Source organism: Petaurus breviceps, unplaced genomic scaffold (assembly GCF_028583685.1).
Source record: "Petaurus breviceps papuanus isolate PSGF00001 unplaced genomic scaffold, PetGlider_PUasm1.0 91041, whole genome shotgun sequence".
In the NCBI taxonomy this organism is placed as follows: Eukaryota; Metazoa; Chordata; class Mammalia; order Diprotodontia; family Petauridae; genus Petaurus; species Petaurus breviceps.
In genome coordinates, this window is record NW_027187400.1 from 14,430,522 (window position 1) to 14,457,529 (window position 27,008).

Consider the following 27,008-nt stretch of genomic DNA (forward strand, 5'->3'; position numbering starts at 1 on the left):
CCTCCCCTGAAAATAAGCCCTCTGGTGTTTTTCTGTCCAAAAAAATATAATAAAACAGTGTCTTATTATCGGGGAAACACAGTAGTGAGTCCCTCTGTTTTCAGACCTGCCCTGAGGGGGCCCACCTCTTCCCCAGCAGCCCCTCCATTCTAGGGCCACTCTCACTGGTGGGAAGCTTTCCTTTCTCTTGAGCCTACATCTGCTGCTGTAGCTTGGAGCCACACTGGTGCCATCTGGGGCAATACTTAGGTGCAGCCACCGGTCCACCTGGACTTTCTCTTTTCAAAGCTTACCATTCTGGTTCCTTCAGCCTGTCAGTAAGTCAACATATGTTTAATAACCACTAATTATAAAAGCTGATCTTTCAAAAGTGTTTTAAGATTTTCAAAGCTTTTTTAAAATATATAATCTCATTTTGCCCTCATACCAGCCCTGTGACTTAGGAGCTATTATTATCCCCATTTTGCACATAAGGAAAATGAAACCGAGATGTTAAATGACTGTCCCCATAAATGTGTAAGGCAGGATTCAAAATCAGGTCCCACGCACTTGATCTGATGTACCACTGGGCTGCGGTATACCAAGCACTGTGCCAGCCAGTGAGCATCCAGATGACCCTTGCCTTCCAAGAGCTCATTCTGTGGGAAGAAACAGTATATATCCAGATGGTCTAAGAATCCACAGTCTGGATAAGTAAATGTGTGGTCATTTTCAGGAAAGGTCATTTTCAGCTGGGAGGGAGCATCAGGAACAAAAAGGCCCCCTTGATGGTGGTGTGTGAACTGTTTCTTGTGGCATGATCCTTCTGCACTTCATTGCCCTAGGTGCTTTCCCCTCAATGCTTTCTAGCTTACCAGCACCGTTCTAAAACATGCTGCTTGAACTCCACACTCATGGACAGGTGAGGGCAGAGTACAAGACCTATCTCTCACCTCCAAGGCCCTGCACACTTCATTGAAACCCAAGCTTGGATTACCTTTTTAGGGTTCTGTCTCACCTGCTGATTTATACTGAGCAGGTAGGCGTCTGAAGCCCAAGTTCTCTCAGGCCACCTCATCTTCTTCCCAAAAGGGAGCTGGTAGCGTTGGTCCAGGCATGTAGTTCCTCAAGCTCTGGAGGATCTCCTTTGTCATCGGGTAGGTAAGCTGTCCCTTGTAGCTTTGTGATATCTGCTAATCCGATCAGGTAAAAGTATAGAGTATGTACTCATTGAAGCTGTTAATAAGAAGTGTTAAATAAAAATAATTTTAAAAGAAGTGTTAAAGCAGTCCAGGGACAAGGACAGATTCCTCCCTCCCTCCCCCCGCAGAAGAAGAAAGTCGGTGCTTCTGGGCCACACCACGGTAAAAGCTTGAAGGGGCTTCCAGAAGCAATGGTGGCACAGCCGTGGCAGAGCAAGCTCTGTTCCCAGTTCCACTACTTAGGAATTGTTTCCCTTCTAGACCTCAGTTTTCTTATCTGTTGAAATAAAGGCTGGATCTCAAAGTTTCCTATGGCTTAGACTCAGTAAAGAGATCCAGTATTCAGTTGGACTTCACCTTAATAATCCAAATGTCAAGGTACTCTCTATCCTTGAAAAACAAAGAAAAAGGATGAGCAGGGGCTTATGGGTAGGATTGATTTTTTTTTTTCTTCATTAGAACCACCATCACACAAAGTAGATTAAGCTTTTTCCTCTTGTTAAATGGGACCATTTTCTCCCGATGACTCATTGGAATTACAATAACTCCTGATGAAACACAGGACCAAAATGGAAAGAGTCCAGGTTTCAACATTATGGCACATGAACCTGGATGATTTTTGTGCTGGAGGATGGGGGCAAGGAAAATTGTCTTATTTGTTTAGTGTTCACATCTCACATCTGTTATGCCAGCACTAGCCTTTTTGCTTCAGAGTATTTTCATTTTGTAACCAAAACACAAAGAATTTGATTAAAAAATGAACCAAGAAGTTTTATTGGAATTCAGTGAAAACATTGGGCTCATTTGAAAGTTTGTATTTGGAGCTCCTACTTGGCCCATCTTTGTAGAAACCTTCATGTCCTGGAGTGCCTACTTTAAATAATGGCGGCTAACTTTGACCTTGGAAGTCTTAATCTTTTTTCAACTTGGCTTCTTAGACTTCTTCCTACACCCTAAAATTTATTCCTATTCACACAGTTGTGATGGCTATCATAGCTGTTCTTTATTATTTTGTGAGGAGTGTGGTATCTTTGCCTTTTACCATCCATACATAACACAAGTGAATTAGGTGTTCTTCATTTATTTTCACAGTTTTCTGTCCCTCTGTCTCATCAGAGGGCCATCATCACTGTCAGGTGTCCAGATAGGATCTTTTCCTATCATTGCATTCCTTTCTTACAACCTATCCCAGCTGCCCACCCTGGTAATCTGTCTGCTGACCAGACCACACTTGCCACTGCCCCCCCTCCTCTATGGATATCCTGACCTCCTAAAACCTTGCCCTAGGTGATTTAACCCACTTGTACTTCACAGAACCATTGCCCTGGGCCTGAACTGTCTTGATTAGCGAGTCAGCTGGTACAAATATACATAACCCACTATATTTAGTTGGCTCTAGACCCCAAACTCTGATTGTTTGTCCTAACTGTGATGGCCATCTCTTTGCCCACTCTACTACTGTCACTTTTGTTCCTCTGCTTCTTCCTTCTCTCCACTAATAATCAAATACCATCCTTGTTTCTGAAAAGAGTATGTTAATTGACTGCCCTGTGTATGGCTTCACTTTGGGAGGTGGGGAGAAGGCCAGGGAAGAGACTTCCCAGACCAAAAACACTTTTGTCTCCTAGAATGTAAGCCTCTTGAGGACAGGGTCTGTCTTGCTCTTGTGTTTGTTTCCCTGGCCTTAGCACAATATTTGGTACATAGGGATAAGTGCTTTTCATTCATTCATTTTAAATCTCTTTGTTAACAAAAGCCATCTTCTTCCTGGAATAATATTTTCCAGTTAGGAATATACATTAGAATGTTATCATAGATCTGCCTTGCTTATTTCACAAATAAGAAAACTGAGGGCCAGAAACATTAGAGGTCATTTAGTTCAACCTCATATTTCATAGATGAAAACCCAAGGCCCAGAGAAGGGAGAGTCTACCAAATGAATGAGTGGGGATGAGAGCCCATGTGCTTGCTCTGATCCCCAGCCAGTCCATTTCTGCCACACTGTTCTTCCTGATTTTAGCAGATTTTGAAAACAGATTTGCATTCTTCTCTCTGAGGGAATATTGAGCAGGTGAGATCTTTGGTGCTTCTCTACAAGCTGTCTGCCTTACTGGAAAGGGGGCCGGCGGGTGGGGGGGGGGTCTCCTCAAGCCCCTGAACAGCCTATGTGTGACCCTGGAGGGATTTTGTTTTACTTCTCACTAACGGTAGCATCAGGAGCAAAGTCTGATCATCCTGTGGTGGGGAAACCATTTTGTGTCATGTATGCCTTTTTCTTACCGCCCAAAGGTGGCTCTGGCTGTGTTTTTAAGAGGTCATGGGATAATCTCTTAGAGGCTAGTTAGTCCAATCATCTAATTTTTACAAATAAGGAAGTCAAAATCCAGAGCAGGTGATTCACCGAAGGGTCACACACAGGTAGGTGGGGCAGAGTGAGGATTTGAATCCAGGGCTTGGCTTCAGAGTTAGAACTCTTTGTCCTCCCCACACTGCAGGCTTCGAAACCAAGGCCTGTGCAAGTGTTCACAAGGGAGTAGGTGGTTCATAAATATTTGTTGAATGAGCAAATGATTGCAAAAGGTAGTTTTTTACCATTGTGTTTTGCATCTCTGTGGCCCTGTTAAATTTTTGTAACTTACAATTTAATTTATTCAAGTATGAGCAGGGTAATTTAGGAGAAGGAACCTCTAATCAGAAGTTAAAATCTTACTCTGCTACTTCTCTGTGTGACCTTGGTTTTGTTCAGTCCCTGGTGTGCCCCTCCCCAGTGACTCTCAGTGGGAGGAGAAGCAGTGCTTCCTCCCTCGATGTTTCCAGCGGGAGGGCTTAGTGACCAGCCTCTCCTGGGCACTGTGGACAGAACATTCTTAGTGAGGGGTCCTAAAGAACTTTTGAGGTCAGGGTGCCAACACAGACATGCGCCCCAGCTGACCATGCCTGTTCTTTGTTTGCTCTTCAGAAAACTTGGAATTCAGTTGGCCGCGCATGTTTTTGCTAAATCCCAGGCATCTGTGTGTTTGGGTGGATAGCATCGTCATGTTCATTTCATTGAAGAGGAGTGAGTGATGGCCAATGCCGTAAGGATGGTCGTCACGTTGATCTCCAAGGGTTAAGGCCTCAGCCAGCCTCTGCCAAGGTTTTTGGAACAGTTGCCTTGTGTGGATAACACACTGCTCAAGCATCAGTAACTTGTGGGTGGGGCTGCCCAGTTTGAGAGGCAGTGCATGGATAGAGACAGGACATGCTTGAGACCTGTGCAGGCTCCTGACTTCAGGGCCAGCCTCCTGGTGGTGCATAAGCCTCGGGTCTCAGGGCCCAACTAGTGAGGTATCTGGTTTGTTGGAAGCAATGTGAGGTAGTGGAAGGAACAGCAGAATTGGAGTCAGAAATCTTTGTTTCCAGACCCAGCTCTGAAATGTCCTATTTGTGTTACAGTGGGCAGGTCACTTCTTTTTTTGAACCTCAGTTTCCTCCTCTGTAAAATCCTTTTACTGTCTCCCTTCTAGAGTTGCTGTGTAGCCACTTTGTAAACCTTAAAGCCTTATAGATTTTTGAGTTACTGTTATTAATTCAGAGCAGATCCAGACTGGCTTTATCAGGCCCTTCTCAAAGGATTTCCCCTCCCCCTTTATTTTTAAAATATGCCTCGGTTTTGTGACACTTTCCCTGAGGGCCTCAGCCCCCATTAGAAGGGATCTGCAGCTTGGGAAGGTGTATGATTTCTCTCTGGATACACTGATGGGATGTGCACCTGGCCTGGAAGTCGTTAATCTAATTAAACTCAGAGCATACCTGCTTTACACACTTGAGGGAAGTTTATGGTTACATGCATACAGCAGAACCCTTGTTCATTGCCCACTGACTAGTAGCATGGTCCATTTTCATTTTGATTTGTCTTCCTTTTGTCCTGCTCCTTTCTGCTCCCCCACTTGACAGAAACAGGCTACCCTCTCCTGGAAGGCAGAGTTATTCAGACTGAAAACAGCTGAAGTCATGCTTTTGTTGGGGGAATAGTATCTGAGGGCATCTAGGGGGAGGAAAAGCAGCTATTGTTTCCTTGCTCAGAACTGTTGGGCAACATATCGGTAACGAATCTGTCAGTAGAACAGGATAGTGGTTGCTCTTCAGTGCTCTCCCAGGGATTCCTAAGACTGTCCCACATGGACAGATGCTTTTTGTTTTTGAGCCTTCATGACAGTGGCCCTCATACTGGGTAGAAAGAACTGGAATAAAATGGACTCCTTTTTCAAAATGCTCATTTAAGGACAATTACCCCCTTTCACTGAGTTAATTGACCACTGTGAAGGAGGGAGAGAGGCAGTTTATCTTGTATAGTTGGGAAGCAATCCTAAGTAAGATTAGCTTGCTGACACCCATGTGCAGTGAAGATTCCCCTTCGGCAGGACCTCCAAGCCCTTGCCTAATAGCCTTTCTTCTTCCTTAGAATTTCTCTTCTTCTGCGAGGCTCAGTAGCCCTGGGGAGTACAACAGCTCAGCCTGAGTCCCTGATCAAGGCGAAAATCAAATTGAGAATATGAATGCAGATAGAAGTATACTAGTGTCCATTTTCTCCCATATGCACTCTGTGTATGTGTGTGTGTATGTGTGTGTGTGCGCGCGCGTGCGTGTTTGGTCTGTGTTTTCTCACAACGTGGCTAATATGGAAATATGTTTTGCATGATTGCACGTGTATAACCTGTATCAAATTGCTTGCCCTCTCAGGGAGGGAGTGGGGGAGAATTTGGAACTCAAAATTTAAAAAATTGTGCATGTTAAAAGTTGTTTTTCCATGTAATTGGGGGAAAACGAAAATATTTTTTAAAAAAAGAGAAAGAACCAATCCTTGAGAACTTTATATATGCTAAACTCTGTGCTAAGAAGTGGGGCTGCAAGGAAAGGTAAAAATAGGCCCTGCCCTTAAGGATCTCCCATTATGGTGAGGGAGATGATGTAGAAATAACTAGGAAGATAGAATAGAAGGGAGGTTATCCCCAAAGGGGAAGCACTGGCAGATGAGCAGACGGGGAACACCTTGTAGGAGACATTTTAGCTGAGATTTGAATGAAGGAAACCAGATTAGCTAAGAAGCAGAGCTGAGGAGGGAGAGTGCTGCAGGTATGGTGGTTTGAGGCATTATGTAAGATGCAGAAAGTCAGAGCTCTGCACAAGCTTCCCCTCTGCCCTGCCCTGCTCTTCCCCCTCCTCACCACGGCCTCTTGGTTTCTCTGGCTGCCTTCAAGACTCAGTCCAAGTGCCACATCTACAGGAGTATTTTCCCAGCACCCCTAGCTGTTGGTAACATAATCTTCTGATATACTTTGTACATATTTTATATTATAATCCCAGGTGATTTTAATGTTTGTTTCCTCCATTAGTACATAACTTCCTTGAAGGCAGGGACTGGTTTTGCCTTTGTCACTATCCCCAGCTTTTAGTACAACCCCTGGCACTTAAGTACTTCATAAATGCTTGTTTACTGACTAACTGTAAGAAACCTCCACAGTGATGTGGATGTTGGGAAGAAGAGAGGGTTTGGGGAAAAGGTGACGAATTCTGTTTTGGACACATTTGAGCTTGCTATGCCTACAGGATATCTAAAAACCAGCTGGTGATGAGAGTGGAGCTTAGGAGAGAGGCCAGGGTTGGGTACACTTATCTAGGAATCATCTGCATAGAAGTGATCGTTGAACCCACAGGGCCCAGCCAGGTCACCAAGTGAGAAAATGTAAGATAAAAAGAAAAAAGGGCCCTGGACATACTTCATAGTGGATATTAAATGAACTGAGAGCTAGCAGAGGAAACTGAGGAGTGCTCAGATAGGTAGGAGGAGAACCAGGAGAGAGCAGTGTCACAAGAGCCTAGTAAGGGAGGTACAGGAATTTTTTTTGTCTGGAAACAGCCATGTGCATCCTCTGAATTCTGTCCAATTCAACAAACATTAAATGCCTTCTGGGGTGGGGTGGTGCAGTGAATAGAGCACCAGCCCTGGAGTCAGGAGGACCTGAGGTCAAATGTGGCCTCAGACACTTAACACTTGCTAGCCTTGTGACCTTAGGAAAATCACTTAACCCCAGTTGTCCTGCCTTCCCTTCTCCAAAAAGCAAGAAACAGAACAAAAACCATTAAATGCCTTCCACCTGAAAACACTGGCCTATGTACTGGATTGGGGCAGAGATGGAAATAAGAGAGTTCTCGGACATGGAAAACTTCCTTTCTAGTAGAGAAGAAAAGACAGATGATAGTAATTATAGCTGACATTTATAGAATGCTGTAAGGCTTCAAAGGTGCTATATTGTATCATTTGATAACTACCCAGATATTCAAATGCAAAATTGATCATAATTATTTAAGATGGGAGGGAGGTTCCTGGAAGAGAACTACAGCCCAGGTTCACAGGGAATTTACATAGTTACAGTTTAGAGAGGCACTGGATATTGGCTATTGGATAGAGAGCTAACCAGGAAGATGAGGCTTCTGGCCTCCAGTCCTTAGCGTGATGCCTGGTACAGAGCGCTTAATAAATGTTGATGGCTTATTGATTGATTGAAAGTAAGGTAGGCTGGCCATCTTTGTTAATAGAGATATTATTTCTGTTCTGTTCCGCAAAGCCAAAATAACTTTTAAACTTTACACTTTTCTTTTTCTTTCTTTTCTTTCAAGCAGAGACCCCTGCTGGCTACCAGTGGCATTTCTCTCCTTGAAGTGCTTGGAGAGGAAAGGGGTGCAGTCCTGTTTTCCATACCTTGTTTCATGTTTTCCTGACTATTACTTGTCAGAGTTATGTGCAGCAGGGTGAACAAAGTCTGTTTTAGATCCTTATCTTTCTAACGATGGGCACTCAGCCAGTGTTCAGATCAAAAGAGCATGTGTGCATTTGGCCTTTAAAAAAAATTCCAAGGAACAAAGGATACAATTTTTGAAAACTAGGGCTCCGTGGATTAGATTATCCATGGATCTGAACTGATTTGGCTTTGGGAAAGAGAGAGAGAGAGAGAGAGAGAGTGTGTGTGTTTGTGTGTGAAGGGTTCATCTCAAGTTTCCTTTTCTTGGTTGAATAATTTTTTTTTCAACATTAATAACTAATGGAGATGAGGAAGAGACAAAGTAGAACCATATGGATACATAAACACCAACCTCACTTGTGGCCGGAAACTTCTGATTTGTATCTCTTTTCATGGGATCAGCCATTGGTCCAGATAGGAGAAAAGAATTTGATTTCTACAACAGCAGGAAAAACAGGATGGAGGATTGCTAGTTTCTTAAAGAAGAGCTGTCTCATGGTGCCCTGGGAAATTCTTGGGATTTAGAGTCAGAAGATGTAGGTTCACATCCTGAACACCCTGACACTTGTTAGCTGTGTGACCCAGGTCCAGTCATGTAACCTCTGATTCCTTATCTGTAAAAGTTGGGTGCTCTGTCTCTAAGGTCCCTTTCAGTCCTCCTGTGGGGCTGTGATCCCTGTCCTAGATTTCAGATGTGTTCTGGGAGAAGAGGGGAGAAAAGAGAATCAGAGCTTTAGAGCTGGAAGGGACCTTAAGAGTTCACTGAGTTGGACCTTGTTTTCACAGATTGAGAAATTGAGGCTGAGAGGTTTAAGTGTCTCATAGCTAGCAAGTGACCTAGGTGGGATTCAACCCCAGGTTTTCCCATCCATCTCTCTGTCCATTGAGGAGGTGCTTCATAATTGCTGGTTGAATTGAATTTTTGAATCGGTATCCAGAGCTAGTCCCTATTATCAGCAGCTGTTTATTAAATGTCTTTTATGTACAAGACACTTTGGTCTTTAAGCAAAAACAAGACATTCCAACCCTTTGACCTCTGGACGTTGCTCCTGACTGTCCCCCATGCTCTGCCTCCTGGCTTCCTTCAGATCCCAGTGAGAATGTCACCTTCTACAGGAAGCTTGCCCAATCCCTCTTAAGGATTTCCTCTTTGTTCTGTATAGAGCTTGTTTGTTTCCGTTGTCTTTCCCATTCGATTCTGAGCTCCTTGAGGATAGGAAGTAGCTTTCGCCTTTTGTTGTATCCCTAGCATTTACAATCCCAGGCACATAGTAGGTGCTTAACAAATGTTCATTAACCGACTGACAGGGAACGAGGTTGAAGGGATTCTTGTACAAGTAATGATTGGAACCAGTGGCTAGAAGACACTGGGCTGGGATGCTGTCATAGCTGTACTAGGCCCCCTTGGAGACTGTTTCACAGTCCCCCTCTCTGTCTCTCACACACACACACACACACACACACACACACGACAAAGACAGCAGAGAATCTGTGCCGCTCATGGGAGAGCTATGAAGAGAAAGGAGAATTTACTTCTATGCAAGATGTGGCAGAGAATTTCCTCCGAGAGGTGCTGTGTGAGCTAGGCCTTCATTGATGGGGCTTTTGGGCCTGGGTGTGTAGGCCGTAGGCCCGGGCTGTGAAGCCATTTTGGTTTCAGAGGAGGGGCAGAGCGGTCCTGTGGTCTTTCTGACATCATGTATGGGTAGTAGTAAATATCAGGGTCAGGGTTTAAACTGAAGGGCCTTCAGCTCCAAACCCAGGGTTGTTGTGTGACAGATTCAGAGGGTAATAATATGCAATAAGGTTGGGGAGGGGATGTCTCCAATTTAAGCCGGAAGGGATGTTGCAGACTAGCCAGACACAGCTAGGTAACTTGTCCAGACTCACCTAGGTAGAAAGAGACAGAGCTAGGACTTGACCCCAGGCCCTTGGCCTCCATGAAATGCACTTTTGACTTTTTCCTCCAGATCACAGAGGTCTTTAAAGGCCAGGCTTCCAGAGTTTGGGCTTTCTGGAGAGGCAGCAGGGATCTACCAGTTATTGAAGGGCTCTGAGCAGAGGAATGATCAGATCACAGCCATTTATTTGGAACAGCAGCCTTGCAACTGGGCAGAGCAGAAATGAGAGTGGCCAGAGCAGGGGAAATTTGGAAAAGCAAGGCATAAAAATAGAAAATAAAATAAGCTCACAGCAGCAATAGAATGATGGCAAGGCATTCTCTAAGTAAATTGTGTAAATAGTAATTGTATAAGCAAGCAGAGGAGAGATTACTTTAGATTAGTCACTGGGAGTATACAATTTGAACTGAGTCCTGAAGAAGAACTTAAAATTCCTATAGCTCTTTACAATTTAAAAAGCATTTTCCTTGAAAACAGCCCTTCTCTACAGGACAGACATTATTATCCCCATTTTAGAGACAAGAAAGCCAAGGCTCCCAGAGAGGTTAAGGTGACTTTCCCAAGTAAGTGGTGAAGTTGGGACTAGAAGTCACATCTTCTTTCTCTAGTTTTGTCCTGTGCCATGTTGCCTTGTGCCCTAAAGTCTGAAGCAGAGGGGACAGCATTCTGGGGAAGCGACGTGGCTCTAAGGAGGCACATGTCTGTGTCCAGCCTGTCTGGAGGGAAGGAGCAGATTGGAGCGTGACCTCTAACCCTGCAGAGCAGCTGGCCCAGCCCAGCGCCAGAGGCGGGGCTCTCCAGGCCAGACTTGTCATTCCCCAGGACTTGGAGAATGTTATTCCAAAGCAGATGCATCTTTGATCCAAGTAAGCAGAACGGATGGAGTGGAATCCAATCCACACACAGTCACAAAGGGCAGCTGCTCAGGTAACAGTAAACAATCGGCCGTGTCAAATTGTGAGTGTTTGGAGCAGAGTGAAGCACGCTAACATGCAGGGCTTATGGCTTGCATGTGTGGTCTCAACACCTTGCGGGCCATTGCTAAAAAGTCTGGGCTGCAGAGTAAGTCAGCGTCCTTCTGATGCTGGTTAGTGCATTGCTGAGGAGTTCTGAAATGCAGAACAGTTCCATCCAGAACCAGCCAGCAAGCCGGGTTCTTGTTGGGTTACCTTGTGTCTGCCATTCCCTGCAATGTGCCATTGCTTTGATGGGGAGAGTTTGCTCTGCTTGAGCCCAGGTGCCAGTGGGGCTCTCCCCTGCCCAGGGAATCGGTGCTTCATAGACCCTAACCTACAAATTCCACATTCTGAGGGCCTTTATTAATCCCCTACTGTATGCAAGGTAATGTGCTGGACCTTGGAGATCCACAAGTAAAGATGACCCTGACCCTGCTTTCAAGAAACTTAGAGTCTAATAAGAAGAGATGGACAAAGATGCAAAAGTTACCAGAGAAAGGGAGCTAAGTGAAAAGGAGAGATTCAGGAAGTGCAGGAAAATATTTTAAGGGAAGACAGAGAGGCAGGGGTTAGGGGGATGGGAGAGGGGCAGTCTGCTTTTCAAAGCACTTTGACCTTATGCAGAACTAGAATATATTAGCAAAGAGAACCGTTGAGGTTCCGCAATCCAGCCACAGCATTTGACAGATGTGGAAACACATACACACACACAGTCCTCCACGTTGTTATTTTCTAGCTTGGAAAGAGTTAAGGAGGAGTAAGAAACACAGTGAATAATGTCCTGGGCCTCCTGATTCTTTGGGGTTGGTGTGTGAGCCCATGGAATAAAATACTGACAAGCAGAAGAATTTGTTGTTCAGTCGTGTCTGATTCTCTGTGACCCCATTGGCTGTAGGGTGCCAGGACCTTTCTTCCACTGTGTCCCAAAGTCTGTCTAAGTTCATGTTTGTGACTTCCATGGCACCATCCATCCATCCATCTCATCTCCTGCCCTGTCCCCTTTTCCTTTCAGTCTTTCCTGACATCAAGGTCTTTTTCCCATGAGTCCTGTCATCTGACTATGTGACCAAAGTGGGGCAAATGAGATAAGAAATGTAAAGGGGATATCAATTATTGGACATTTATAAACATTAAAGTCTTGAGTTTAAAAACAAATCAACTTCACAGGCCTAACTTTTGGGAAGCATGACTCAACAGCAGTGGAGAATAATCTGGAGGTTTTAGTGGACTTCAGGCTAATAAGTATGTGTCTGGGCTCTAACACGGCTGCCAGAAAAGCTCCTGCCATCTTAGGTTACAATCAGAAGGGTGTAATGCACAGAATAAGGGAGTTGGGAGTCCTGCAGTAATCTGCTCTGGTCAGATCACATCTGAAAGTTTGTGTTCAGTTCTGGGCAATATGTTTTAGCAAAGATGTGGACAAATGGCTCATGCTCAAAGAAAAGACAACCTGGATGGTGAGGGCACTGTTCCAAGTCCAGACAAAGAAACATCAGTTAAAGGAACTGAAAACATACAGCCTGGAAGAAAGAAGACTTGGGGAAATCCAGCAGCTCCCCTCAAACAGTCTGTCAGAGGCAGGGGTGAGACTGTTCTGTGTGGCCCCGATGGGCAAGGCCAGGAGCAGTGGTGAATGACAGGCTCTTCTCAGCAATACAGCGATCCAAGACGACTCTGAAGGACTTATAATGAAAAATCCATCCCCAGAGAAAGAACTGATGGTGTCTGAATACAGATTAAAGCATATTTTTTTAAATTTTTCTTGAGGTATTTTTGTCTGTTTTCTTTCACAACATGGCTATATGGATGTTTCACGTGACTACACACATGTAACATATCTTCTCTATGGGTGGGTGGGAAGGGAGAGAATTTGGAACTCAAGAGTTTTAAAAACAAATGTTAAAAATTGTTTTTACATGTAAATGGGGGAAAATAAACTACTAAATAAGAGAGACAGAAAGACTAGTGGGGGGACAAATATCAGATACGGCTTCTACCTCAATTAGGCGAAACTTCCTAACGATAAGAACTGGCCTAGAGTGTAATGGGCTGCCGAAGGGGGGCAGTCAATGCCTTGTCACAGGAAGACTTCTGCTGATGGCTGGATATGACCTCTTGTCAGCAGCCTTGTAACAGATGCCTCTTGTTTGGAGATGGATTGGACTCGATGCCCAGGAAGGAATCTGTAACCTCTCAGAAAATGCCAGCATTTTTGGTACCAGTCAGTTCACAAATGACCAACATACAGAACCCAAACTGACTAGTATTTTGTATTTCTCCACACCAATCAGAGTGTGCTTTTCTTTCCTTTTTTTTTTTTTTTTTAAAACAATTCGGGTTAAGTAACTTGCTCAAGGTTACATGGCCAGTTATTTCTGGGTGTGGTGCTAAGTATCTGAGCCCGGATTTGATCCTAGGTCATCCCGACACTGGGGCCGGTGCTCTTACTCGCTGAGCCACCTGGCCGCCCCAGAGTGTGCTTTTCAATATACATGCATAGGTTTAAAAAAAATTCTCAATTGTTGGTAGTGGTATTGGGTTTAAGATTGTCTTTTTACCAAAAAAAAACCAAAACAACAAAACATGTCTGGTGATGGTGAAATAATTTCACTTGTCCTAAAAATCAAATGAGTTTAATTCAGAACTAAAAGGAGATGCCAACCCCAGCACGGCTTTCAGGGGACCTTATGTGGAGCTTCCCAGGCCTGAGCTCAGTTTATTAATTAATGTACAGAACGAGGCAGGCACATCATGACCCCCTCTGTCACATGCATGTCTGGTTAGCATCATTGTTCATACGTGATATTGATGGTCCATCAAACTTTAGAAATAAACTATTTGAGGGAAAACTTTCTTGAGAAAAAAGAATCCGTGAAATTAGTCAGATGCCCCTTATTTATTCCCATTGCAAAATTGGAATCATGAGCCAAACTCAGGTTCAAAAGGTGTGTATTAGGAACAAAAGATAACAAAGGGGGATGGGAATAACCTCACTAATGCAAGTACCACAATCCCCATTTTACAAATGTGGAAACTGAGATGGATGTAATATGTCTTGTCTGAGGTCATAGAAGCTAGTAAGTTTCAAGAGCCTGACTGCAAACCCAGGACTTCTGACTCTAAGCTTGGCAGGAGGAGCCAGAGCTTGTATATTGACCTGGCCCTGGGGTTCATGCAGTGCCTTGTGACAGAAAATATTGACCATCAGAATCAACATTGTGTATGAACCCAGAAGAAGGCGAATAGATGCATTGATGATATAAAATAAAAAGTATTTAGCCAATGAGGAATTGCTTTCAAAAGACTATGCTGTCACTTCTGAAATTTTTCAGACTCAAAATTTGGTATGCAAGGCAGGAAGAGTTGGGTAGCACTGAGGAGGAATTCTCTGGGCTTGGGCACTGTAGGGGAAGGCAGTCATGTCAAGCCCACAGCTGACATCCCTCCAGAGCTCTCTGGTCCCCAAAGGACTTGCTTCCTTAAAGCAGCAGACCCTAAGAGAAGTATTGTCAGCCCACCATGGTGATAAGACTTGTGTTGGGTCACTTGGCTAAAATGCATCCGAGCTGGGATGGAAACCCAGGTCTCTTGGGTCCTTTTCCCAACTTTCCAAAGGGGAAGTCCTTGTGGTCTTGTTTCCTTTTCTGCCTCTGCCACAAGCAGAAATGAAGGCCCTGTAGAAGCCATCCCACAAGTGAGTCACCCCTAAGATAAGTGAAGAAGGAAGCAGCGGGGATTAAGGCACCATTGAAAGCTACCTGTGCAGCAGATATGTATGATTTTATTAGCCAGCATGGTAATACTTGATCAGCTGCCTGGAAAGTACTGGATACTCCACCCAGCCTGAGAGCCTGTGGGAGTTCTCAGGCAGGGATGCTTGGTTTATTCTTCTGGCCGCCCCTTGGATTCCTGTGCATTTGAGGTGTTTACCCTGTTCTCAGTCTTCAATATGCAGTTCAGCCACCAGAGATATACAGTATGTGCTCAGTTTTATTAGACCACACTAGTGACTTTCCAATTAAAATGGAGCTCATTTTGGAGCAGAGACTCTGTTGAGCACACTTTTCTGTGATTCAAGTCCAAGTATCTTTATAGAGAGGACATGGCTGGTGTCAGAGATACATTTGTGGAAAAGACCAATCCTGTAGTTTGGGCAAAATACCAAGAGACCAGATGTCCAACCACTGACCACAATGTGGCCACTTGCCAGCCTCAGAAGTGACGTGTGTCATTTTAACCCTTTCTCTTCTCTTTCTGCCTGGCAGGTCCCCAGCCTGTGTGAAGATCTTCTGTCCTCTGTCGATCAGCCCTTGAAAATTGCCAGAGATAAGGTGGTGGGAAAGGATTATCTTTTATGTGACTACAACAGAGATGGAGATTCCTATAGGTGAGCTCTTGCCCTAAATCCAGTCAGCCTGGGTAGTGCCAGAGCAGCTGCCCCATGACAAATCTTTGGGGTCAAACAGGTGGGGAAATTGAGGCTCCCTGAGCTTATGTGAAATTACTAAATCTATCTGAAATGACAAAAGGGATGTTCACTTATGTTGATCCTCAGTTTTCTCATCTGTTTCATGGGATTGAAAGACACACAAGAGATTACCTCTGGAGAAAGAAACAAACTTTAGAGGAAGAAGGCAGCCTGGAGTAGTGGAAGAAGAAGCTGTACCAGGAGGTCCTGGGGCCCTTGGTTGGAGGAATTCTGAGTGCCCTCTAACTCGCCTGGAAAACAGCTTTGGATCCCCGCCAGGCAAGAGGGGCAAAGGTTTCTCCTCCTTCATTCCTAACCAAGTCCCTGACCTCAAGGAGGCTCGATTCAGATGACTTTGGAATGGTTCCAAAGGATGTTGACATTTCATTGGTTTTTCATAGCCTTTGATGCAGTTGATACAATAATGAGCATGTCTGGACAGGGGTTGCAATTGCGTCTACTTATGTGGACAGACACCAGCTTACTTGTGAATGGATTTGATGTCAGTGCTCTGTATCGGCAGATGGCACCTTCTCAAGCAGAGGGACATCTCTGAGTTGGGGCTAATTTTAAAGGAGCTAATTTAGTTTTTGATTTATCTCTGATAATTCAGTCACTGTTTTCTACATCTTTTGTTGTCCTTGTACTCAATAAATTTCAGTACTTCCCTTTCACCATTACCTATTTCCCCTATACACTCTCCCACCCTTTTCCAGTCTTCTTACACCTTGTATTCTTCCTCTCCCTTCCCCAGCACCTCCACCCCTCTTTACTGTTCCATCAATAAAACACCCATACTTTCTACACCTCTATTTCTCAACTTCAGGAATTTCCCCCTACTGTCCCCAGTGCCTGGAATGTTCTCTCTCCTCAACTCTGTGCCCACCCTCAAATCCTCCCTTCCACAGGAAGCCTTCCCCAACCCTTCTCTGGATTTTGATGCCTTTTCCCTGCTGATGCTCCTTTAGATCCGATCTGTTGCTTGTTGTCTCCCCCTGAGGGCAAGAACTGGTTTTTGCCTTTTATTTGTATCCCAGACTCTTCTTTTTCCTTTTTAAAAATTTATTTTATTTTTAATTTATGGAATAAAACAAACATTTCCATAACATAGTATAATAAAAAAGATGATTGTACATGAAACAAAAAGCCTATTATGTACAAATTGCTATTCCTTTTAAATTTACACATTATCATGTAAATTTCTTTTTTTCTTCCCTCTCCCCACTCTGCCCTAGAGATGGTGTGGTATTTTTTTTTTTTAATTTTTAAACATTTTTATTTAAAGTTTTGAGTTCCAAATTCTATCCCTCCCTCCCTTCCTGCCCAAGACAGTAAGCAATCAGATATAGGTTATACATGTGCGGTTATGTAAAACATTTCCATATTAGTCATTTTGTACAAGAAGAATTGAATAAAAGAAAAAGAAAGAAAATGACATGAATAAGCATGTTTCAGTCTGTATTCAGTCAATATCAGTTCTTTCTCTGGAGGTAGACAGTAAATTTCATCCTTTGGATCATTGTATTGCTGAGAATCACTTAGTCATGTACAGTTCTTCATTGAACGGTATTGTTGTTAACTATGTACAGATTCTTCTGCTTCTGTTCACTTCACTCTGCATCAGTTCTTGTAAGTCTTCACAAGTCTTTCTGAAATCATCCTGCCTGTCATTTCTTATAGCACAATAACATTCCTTTACAATCATATACCACAGCGTATTTAGCCATTCCCCAATCAATGGACATCCCTTGGATTTCCAGTATTATTTCTGGATTAAAGAATATGCACAGTTTTATAGCCCTTTCTGCGCAGTTTCAAATTGCTCTCCAGAATGGTTGGATCAGTCCACAACTCCGCCAATAGTCCATTATAACCCAGACTCTTAACAATTGCTTATCAACTGATTGAATAATAGGAACCCCACAAAGACATGTGGAACTGTTTATTTTCATTAATTTCATTTTGGAACTTTTTTTTTAACTGAATTCTTGTCCTCCTGTTTGAATATGAGCCAGCTCACATACAGATTTGCCTATTCCTTACCTGCAGGTAGCACTGTGCATGCACGTGTCTTCACATGTACATGTTCTCAGAAGCTTCCATTAAAGTTCATTGACTTCACTGAGCAACAATGGTTGTTATAAAAAACTTAGCATTTTGCTTTAAAAGCAGAATTCTCCAGTGGCTAGCCCTTGGCAGGATTTATGTATAGATGTGAACCATAGTTTTAGTGTGTATTTTTAATATTATTTATTAATTTATTATAATTATTATAAAATAATTTAGTGTGTATTTCCTTCCATCCTCAATTAAGTATCCTCTTCTGGCCTCCCAAGCAAAGTCTGAAGACAGCCCTCGTCCGACTGCACTCTTAGCACAGTTGTGCTTTATGGGGATCATTACAAGAACCAGCCACTCACAGCAGATTGTTCTCTCCTGGACCTGCTACCTTGCTTTGGCTCTAATGGGAATGGCACAGCCACCCCTGAGGTTTTATTAAGAGATTGAGAGCTGATGTTCCGAAAAAGCCACCTGAGTGTGTATGACATCACCCTGGGTTTATGTGGGTCTACTTAAGGCCCCTGATTTCTAAAACTCCCCCATTCCCCAAAGGCAGAGATATAAACTCTGCCTCACTTAAGTCCAGTTCACACATAAGTGCAAACACCACTCCCTGATGTCATTGGTCCTCTCCAAAACCTAGGACAAACAACAACCCAACAGGGAAGCTTGAGGGAATTTTTCTGTAAAACATAAAGTCCTTTAGAAAAGGGGGTCACTGATGCTGAGACATCCCTCTGTGACCTCGTGGTGTTCACACACCCATTGTAGGAAAAGTGGCACCAGCGAGTTTGTGGCAGGTTCAGTCAAGACATGTGTACTCAGTGAGTGAGGGGAGTGCCGGGAGCCAAACATGGCAGGATGCTGACTGGAGAGCTCTGAGGGACCTGAGCCCAGAACTGCTATTAGATGAGCATTGGAGAGTCATTGATCAGGGCAGTGTGGACAGAGTGCCTCCCAGATGTGGCCAAGAGCATAGGAAGGAGAAAAAAGGGAAAGAAAGAGGAGAACAGAAGAATGGCAGAGAATAGCCAGATGCATATACAACCATTGATTTTTTTTTAATTATATTTCTTTTTTTGGTTACATTTTACTTTCTGAACTCTCTCCCTTTCTACCTGATATTAAAGAAGGCCACTTTCTGACACAGATTTATCAGTTCTTTCTCTGGAGATGGATGGCATCTTCTTTATAGGTCCTTTGCAGTTGATATGAGTATTTATAATACTCAGAATAACTGAATTGTTCACAGTTTTTTTTTGTGAACAATGTTGCTGTTACTGTATGCAACCTTCTCTTGGTTCTGCTCATTTTACTCTTTATTTCATACAAGTCTTTCCATGTTTTTCTAAAATCGACCAGCTCATCATTTCTTTCAGTACAGTGGTATTCCATCACAATCATACTACAACATGTTTAGTACTTCCTCAGTTCCCCGATTAATGGTCATAAACCATTGAGTCAGAAGACCCTCGTGCCGACACTGATTTGTTATATGATTGTAATGACCCTTCTCTTTCCTGTTCTTCAGATTCTTCATCTATCAAAAGATAAGGGTTGCATCTAGATGCTAATGCCCCTCTCGGTTCTGACATCCTGTGTTCTAAGGGCCCTCCCAGTTCTGACATCCTGTGTTCTGAAGGCCCTCCCAGCTCTAACGTTCTGTGTTCTAAAGGTCCTTCTAGTTCTGACATTCCCTGTTTAAAGGGTCTTTCCAGCTCTGACAGTCTTTTTGAAAAGCCATCCATCTTAGAAGCACCTAGTCTTGGTGGGTTCTATCTACCCTTCTTATATTTCCTCTCAGATAGGATTCATTTTCTGAGCTGTCTTTTCTCCTTGTTCTTCTTATACCATAGACTGAAACCTTAGTTTTTCGTTTAGTTTCACTTCCACAAGATTTTGAGTTATATTTTCTCCCCATCTTCCTCCTCCCTTCACCCCAAGACAGCATGCATTCTGATTACCCCTTCTCCCCATCTTCCCTCCCTTCTATCACCACCCTCCTCTTTCTCTTATCCCCTTCCCTTCTGTTTTCATGTAGGGCAAGATAGATTTCTATACACTATAGTCTATATATCTTATTTCCCAGTTGCATGTAAAAACAATTTTTAACATTCATTTTTAAAACTTTGACTTCCACGTTCTCACCCTTTCTCCTTTCCCACCTATCCTCTATCAGTCTTTTTCTTGAAAGACTTCCCTCTCTTCTCCCCTTCACACTCTTGCCTTTTTTTCAAATGCTTTATTAACTTCTGATTTACATCATTCATTTCTGCCAGATTTTGAGTTACAAATTTTCTCCCCGTTTTTCCCCTACCCACTGCCCCAAAATAGCAGTCCCACAGGATATCCCCTCCTCTACCCTGCTCTCTCCCATATTTTCTCCCATACCCCTTTCCACTTTTCCAGTGGATCTCTATGCCCCAGTGCCTGTATATCTTATTTCCCAATTGCATGTAAAATAGTATTAATAATAGTATTTATATATTTGAATATTTGATTTTAAAACTTTGAATTCCAGATTTTTTCCCTTCCTCCCTTGTCACCCACCCTTACTGGGAAGATAAGCAGTTCAGTATAGGTTGTACATGTATGGCTAATGCAAAGCAGTAACATAGTAAATATATTGTAAAAGACTGACTATATTTCCCTTCCTCCTATCCCACCTCCCACTTGTTCTATTCTCTACTTTGATCCCATCCCTTTTCAAAAGTGGGTGCTTCCAACTTCCCTCCCCCCACCCCTGCCTTCCCTCCCTTCCATCATCCTCCCTCTCATCCCCTTCCCCACCCCTACTGGAGGGTGAGATACCCTATTTAGTGTGTATTTCCTTCCATCCTCAAGCCAAATTCAATGGGAATAAGGTTGACCCATTCCCTTTTGCCTTCCTGTTCTTCCCCTCCATTGTAACCATTTTCCCTTGCCTCTTCTATATGAGATAGTTTACCCCATTCTGTCTCTCCCCATCTCCTCTTATTATATTCCTTTCTCACCTCTTAATTTCACCTTTTAAGTATCATCCCTTCCTGTTAAATTGGTCCTGTGCCCTCTATCTATGTATACCTGTAAACATATATACACACATTCACATATGTATTCATATGCCCATATACCCTCATATATAGACATATATATATTTCTATTCCCTTCAACTACTGAGAAAAGTTTCGTAAGTTACAATTATTGTTTTTCCATGTAGGAATGCTAATAGTTCAACTTTGATAAGTTCCTTATGATTTCTTTTCCCTGTTTATCTTCTCATGCTTCTCTTGCTTCTTGTATCTGAATGTCAAATTTTCTATTCAACTCTGGTTTTTTCAGCAAGAATGCTTGAAAGTCCTCCACTGAATGACCATATTTTCTCCTGAAACATGACACTCAGTTTTGCTTGGTAGGTGACTCTTGGTTTTAATCCCAGCTCCTTTGACCTCCTGAATATCATATTCCAAGCCCTTCGATCCCTCAGTGTACAAGCTGCCAGATCCTGGGTTAACCTGATTGTGTTTCTGCAATATTCAAATTATTTCTTCCTGGCTGCTTGTAATATTCTCTCCTTAATCTGGGAATTCCGGAACCTGGCTATAATATTCCTAGGAGCTTTCTTTTTGGTATCTTTTTCAGGAGTTGATTGGTGGATTCTTTCAACCTCTATTTTGCCCTCTGGTTCTAAAACATCAGGGCAGTTTTCTTTGAGAATTTCCTGGAGGATGATTTCTAGGTTCTTACTTTCATCATGGCTTTCAGGTAGTCCAATAATTTTTTAATTCTCTCTCCTGGATCTATTTTCCAGGTCAGTGGTTTTTCCCATGAGATATTTCACATTGCCTTCTCTTCTTTCATTTGTTTGGATCTGTTTGACAGCATCTTGATTTCTCATAAAGTCATTAGCTTCCATTTGCTCCAATCTAATTCTGAAGCAATGATTCTCCTCATTGAGCTTTTGAGATTCTTTTTCCATCTGGCAAATTTGGCTTTTTAAGGCATTCTTCTCCTCATTGCCTTTTTGAGCCTCTTTTGCCATTTGAGTTAGTCTGTTTTTTAAGGTGTTATTTTCCTCAGTCAGGCTGTTGACTTTCATTTTGTAATTTTCTTGCATTGTTCTCATTTCTCTTCCCAATTTTTCTTCCATTTCTCTTACATGCTTCTTAAGGTCCTCTATGGCCTGTAACCAGCTCGTATTTTCCTTTGAAGCTTTTGGTGCAGGAGTTCTGACTTCACTGTCTTCCTCCTTTTCCATGCTTTGCTCCTTTTTGTCCCCAAAATAGGAGTGTAATGTTGGAATCTTCTGTCTGCTTTGTTTCCTTTGTCTGGTCATGTCGCCCCTCAGTCACTTGACTCCTGGGCTTTTTGCCACAGTAGGACTCTGCCACCAGACAGGGGAGCTTTCGTCCCAAACGCTGGGGTTTTCTCAGCTGCCGGAGGTATTAGATGGGTGCCCTCTCTGAGGCCTCCACATGCTCTGGCAAGCTGGACACACACCCCAGGACCTCCACCCTAGACTGCAATCCAGATCCAAGCAGGTTAAAGCAAGAGCGATTATCCCTCAGACTGGTGCTTGGTCCCCTTACACTCTGCAGGCCAGGAGCCGAAGCTGCCACATGCTGCTGTCTGGCTGTGCCAGGGTCTCAGCAGCTTCTCGCCCCGGGGGACAAAAGCCACGCACTCCTGCTTACTGGGTCCCAAAGTCCAGACTGCACTGACCTCTCACTTTGTCCTTAGCATCTATGTGTTGATAAATCTGGAAAGGGCCACAGCTGCTGCTGATATGGAGTCCTTCCGGCCAGTGACTTATCTGCCCTGGGGCTAAAGCCTTGGCGTGGAGCTGGGCTCGGCTCCCAGAGTGCTGCACTGGCCGATTCCTGCCAGCCTGCCGGGCTTTCCTCAGTGGAAGATTAGCTTCTCTGTGTCATTTTGTGGGTTCTGCAGCTCCGAAGTTTGTTCAGAGTTCCCTTTTTACATGGATTGGGGAAGGTGGAAGCCGGAGCAGCAGGGAGGTCCTGCTTCTACTCCACCATCTTGACTCCCTCTTGCCTTTTTTTTTTTTTTAAACATTAAAATCCCTGCTTGATATAAGATAGCTTTGGACACTAGGAATCCTGTGGTGGGACCATTATTGTTTATAGAAACAAGGTCATGTCTTCCTTGCAGAGTTGGAGCAGCTATCATATACAGGGTTAGAATTTCTAGAGCCACAGGGGATAATCCAACAGAAGTCCCCCCCACACACCCTTTTTTTTTAAAATTTGAAACAGTCCGTGAGTGGAAAATGAATTATACAAGGTCACACATCTTATAAGAGTCAAGGCTGGAGTTTAAGGCCAGTTTGAGAACTCATTCTCCCTTTTCCACTGTTTATATTCTTGAATTCTGGCAGGGATACCTGGGAGTTCTCAGCTCTTTGTGGGGTTGACATGGCAAGGCAGAGAATATTATCTTTTTATTTCTCCCCAACCCCCAATATTAGCAATTAGAACTATCCAGAAATAGGAGTTGCCTTTGGGGAGTATTGTGAGCTTATCGTTACTTAAAATCATAGGATTATAGACACTGACCTAAAAGGACATTTGATATCATTTAATACATCATACTCCTTTGATATTTGATGAAATTGAGCCCCAGAGATGTAGATAGTCACACTTCCAGTCACACAAGTGATAAGTGACAGGGTTAGACCTTGAACCCCAGTCCTCTGATCCCAAATCCCAAGACCCTCCGTGAGGCCAGCCAGCCCCTCAGAGTTGGCAGAGAGGAAAGAGGTGGGGGGGAGGGAGCTGCAGAATGTTGGCCACTTTCACATTTTTACTCCAGTGCAGTGGCTGTGGGCTGGTGAGATGACCCTCAAGGTCCCTGCTAGCTCTGAGGTTTTCTGATTTTTTTGATGAAAGACTTCAAGGCCTTTTGACTTTCTCCACACATTTCCATCCTAACTGTGTTTGATAGTTTGCTTAAATGGAATCCTTATGGGATGGCTGTTGCCAACAACACTGTGTGAGACCTGTTAGCTGAAACAAAAAGCATTCTCGAGGAGGGAAATGAAAAGCCTGACTTTTGAAATCTAAGAGCTCTTGTCCATCTGTCTTGTTTCAAACAGCCTCCATTTAAGCTCTTAAATGTGTGTAGAGTGCCCCTTCCACTAAAAATATTTGGGGTAGTGTTAAGATTTTTTTTTCCAGCTGCAATTATGCCTGGCTCCAGGAATAGAGGCTTGAAATGTCCTGTTCTCTGAGCCAGCAGAAATGTAAGTTACAGGCTTCTTAAAAATTCCAGGCCCACTGTCTGCAAAAGAGATCGGATCATCTCGGTCTGATCAAACCTCCTTTAACAAAACCCATTTGGGATTCTCCCTCCTTTCCCTGCCTGCCTCAGGAATCATAAGAAAGCACGAGAGTGTAATGGATAGAACATTGTGCTGGAAATCTGAAGACCCAATTCAGGCTCTGACCCTGCCATCTTGTAGGTGTTCTGCCACGAGGGCGTCATTTCCCTTCTTGCACCTCTATAAAATAGAGACAGCCAGATGGCTCAGTGGATAGAACACTGGGTCTGGAGTCAGGAAGTCCTGAGTTCAGATCTAGTGGCTGTGACCCTGAGCAAGTCACTTAACCTCTGTCTCCCTTAATTTCCCCATCTGTAAAATGGAAATAATAATAGCAGCTACCTCCTAAGATTTGGGAGGATCAGATGAAATAACGTTCATAAAGCACTCTGCAAAGCTTAACTTGCTGTACAAGTGCTGGCTTCTGTTTTTATTGTATCAGAGGGCTGGACAACAACGTCCTGTGATTTTAGGATTCAGTTCCTTTCGAGTTCTAACATTCTGTATGCTAACATTTACAGTGAAAGGGCCCCTATAGATCCCCTGCTCCAAGTCCTGTCACTCACAGAGAAAGCAGGACTCAGGCATGCTCAGTTGCTTTTTTTGGTGCCATTCATTCAGTTCAACTCAACAGAGACTTTTTAAAGTGGTCCCTAGATTCTAGGAATATGAGGAAAATGTTTGTGTGGCTGCTCAGGATAATGTCCACAAAGGACGTATCCAGAAGAGCAGCAAATGGTGTCTCAGACCCACTTTAGTGAGGGAAAATGGTTTTGGTTTGGGCACAGACACAGAACTTTAAGGTTCCTGAGAACCTTTCAGTGCTCTCCCCTCCTATTAGGCAGGTAGCCTGACCTAGTAGGTGGAGGGCTAGGTCTGGAGTCAGGAGGACCTGGCTTCAGATTCTCTGTCAGACATTCGATGTGTGGTCCTGGACCAGTCACCTAACCTTTATCTGCCTCAGTTTCCTCGTCTGTAAAATGGACATCGTACTATAGTACCTACTTTCTAGTCCTGTTGTGAGACTCAAATGAGATATTTGTAAAGGGCTTTGCAAACCTTAAAGCATTATATAAATGCTCACTCTTATATTTTGTAGAGTAAGAGACTCAGAGAAGTCCATCAGCCTTCCCACAGCCACACTGCTCATTCTTTTCAGAGGTGGGCTATGCTTTCTACATACACTCCACCATACCACCTTTGCTTGCTTGAATGCTGGGAATCGTTAGAACAACCTCTCCTGCTGCTGTTTCTCTTCTGAAATTTGGTGAAAGGAGATGATTTTGTTTGGTTTGGTGTTTAAATGTTTGTTTTAAATATCACTCACCAGGGGAAACATTTGCCCTCTCTATCTTCAGGTTCATTCCAAGAGTCACTAACATAGAATTCCAGGATGTCTCCTGAAGGCTTCCAGTGGGACATAAGGATTGTCTCTTCCATTTCCTACTTTTCTCCACCTCAACCCCCACTGTGAACATCTGCCTTTGATGCTTTTTAGAATTAATTGCACTCATGTGTAGATTTGCTCTGCTCACAATTCTCTATCCCATTCTGTCTTATTGTTCATCTTTGGGCTAGTAGAGCTGAGAATGGTTTCTACAGTAAATTCCTATTTCTGTAATACTTTGTCTTTTGAAGTGCTTTCTTCACAACCCCTGGTAGAGGGTGGGATGTGTGAAGTATTATAATTTCCACTTTACAGATGAGGAGACAGACTCTAAAAGGTGAGGATCCCACAGCTAGTAAATGTCCAAGCTGGAACTTGCCCTCAGGTTTTCTGATCTCAAGGTCTTCATTTTTCCCCTTCTACTATGCTGCCTTGCTTCTCTTTTCAGTGGTTCACCCTTTCACATGTTCATCAGTATATGTTTTAGAGTTCCCAAACTTCATCCTAGCCCTCTCTCACATAATGAGGTCAGAGATGAATTCTTCATTGCTTAAAGGCAGGAACATTTTGGTTTTTTATTTCCTCCAGTGTCTAGCCCCAGTGCTTGGTATGTAGTAGGTGCTTAATTCAGTGTTGAATTGATCTGAAGTATGATACCCTTCCTCTTTTGGGGGGGGCGGGTTCCTTGTGCTGTCGTCTCTAGCTCTCTCCTGTGATTTCTTTGGTTCACCCTAACCATCAAAAGGGATGTAAAACCTACAGCTTGTTAGCCAGAGGGAGTTGGGGGGACCTTCCTTCTTATTCTTCTTTTTTGCTTTGATTTTTTGCAAAATCTGAACCAGCATTGCGGTAAGTGGAGAAAATGATCTCCTTGTAAGTAATAGGTTCCAAAGGGCCCAGCTGCTTTTGGTCAAGCTCTGGGGGCTGCCGCCCAAAGAGCTGCTCTCTCACCTGCCTAGATGCCAAATGTGGTTACTTCTCCCCCCACCACCCCATCCTCCATTGCCAACAAATTTAGGGGAAGCTTGAAATCCAACTTGGTTACGTTTATGCTTAGAATTGGAAATAAAAAAATGCATTCATTGGCTTCCTGAACAAGGGGTAGCCATTGGCTACTGGGGAAAATATTCTTGTGTGTGGAGGAGTGCAGGGAAGATGGACAGGCTCAGAGGCTGCTGCTGCTGTTCTTAAACAGTCCTAAAGCAGAAATCAGGGGCATTTAGAAATCCAGCAAGATGTCTGAAGGTTTGTTGTACACAGGGGAAATAAGTTAGTGTGGGTTTCATGCCATGGGAATGGTAAGATTTTGAAACCTGAGGGAGAGTAAATGGCTCTTTGCTTCTATGATCCTACCCTTCTCTCCCCTCCCCCTTTATTTTTTAATACTATTCCTTTCTCTGAAAATCCAGTCCACTGAATCCCACCTGCAAGAATTAATGAGCAGGTCCTCAGCTTACAGCCCTCTTTCAAGCCTTTCTCTGTGATTAAATGTTTTCCTGATGTGGCAGAATGCATTTAAGAGGAAAAAAAAAATATCCCAGCTAATATTTGTGTTAAAGAGAAGCTGGTTCTCATTACTTAACAGGTTTTATATGCCTGGCATGGAGAGGGCTGGGACCCATTGGGATGGCCAGGAGAAGCAGCCTCTATCCATCTGTGATTATACTGGTACATTTTCATCCCTCAACCTTTACATGAACCGGAGATCCCTGGGTGCCCCAGTAAATAGCTCATGCATTGCTCTGGCCAAAGGAAAGTCGCCTTGTGATAGCCGGCCTTGTAGCGAAAAGTCTTTCAGGGATCTAGGCTAGTCTTTGGACGGTCCTTCTCTAGAGCATACTCAGAGCCCTTCTGCCTTGGGAACGTTTTGTCATAACTTGCACTGGTGGCATAGACTTAAGAAACCCAAACTCACCTTCATACCTGAAGAGGCCCTAATGAATTAATTAAGGAGGA

At 43.5% G+C, this 27,008-nt stretch overlaps 2 protein-coding genes across 5 annotated transcripts in view; both read left to right on the forward strand.

Moving 5' to 3' along the window:
- Nucleotides 1-27,008, forward strand: part of LOC138154412 (aflatoxin B1 aldehyde reductase member 4-like) — a 351,006-nt gene that overhangs the window by 204,717 nt on the left and 119,281 nt on the right. The window lies entirely within an intron of this gene.
- The window catches only part of CAPZB (capping actin protein of muscle Z-line subunit beta), a 168,246-nt gene that overhangs the window by 95,445 nt on the left and 45,793 nt on the right, over nt 1-27,008 (forward strand). For all 4 annotated transcript variants that reach the window (XM_069079157.1, XM_069079160.1, XM_069079158.1 and 1 more), the window contains exon 3: nt 15,086-15,207. In XM_069079157.1, coding sequence (XP_068935258.1) covers nt 15,086-15,207 — 122 coding nt within the window. The remainder of the gene's footprint in view (nt 1-15,085; nt 15,208-27,008) is intronic.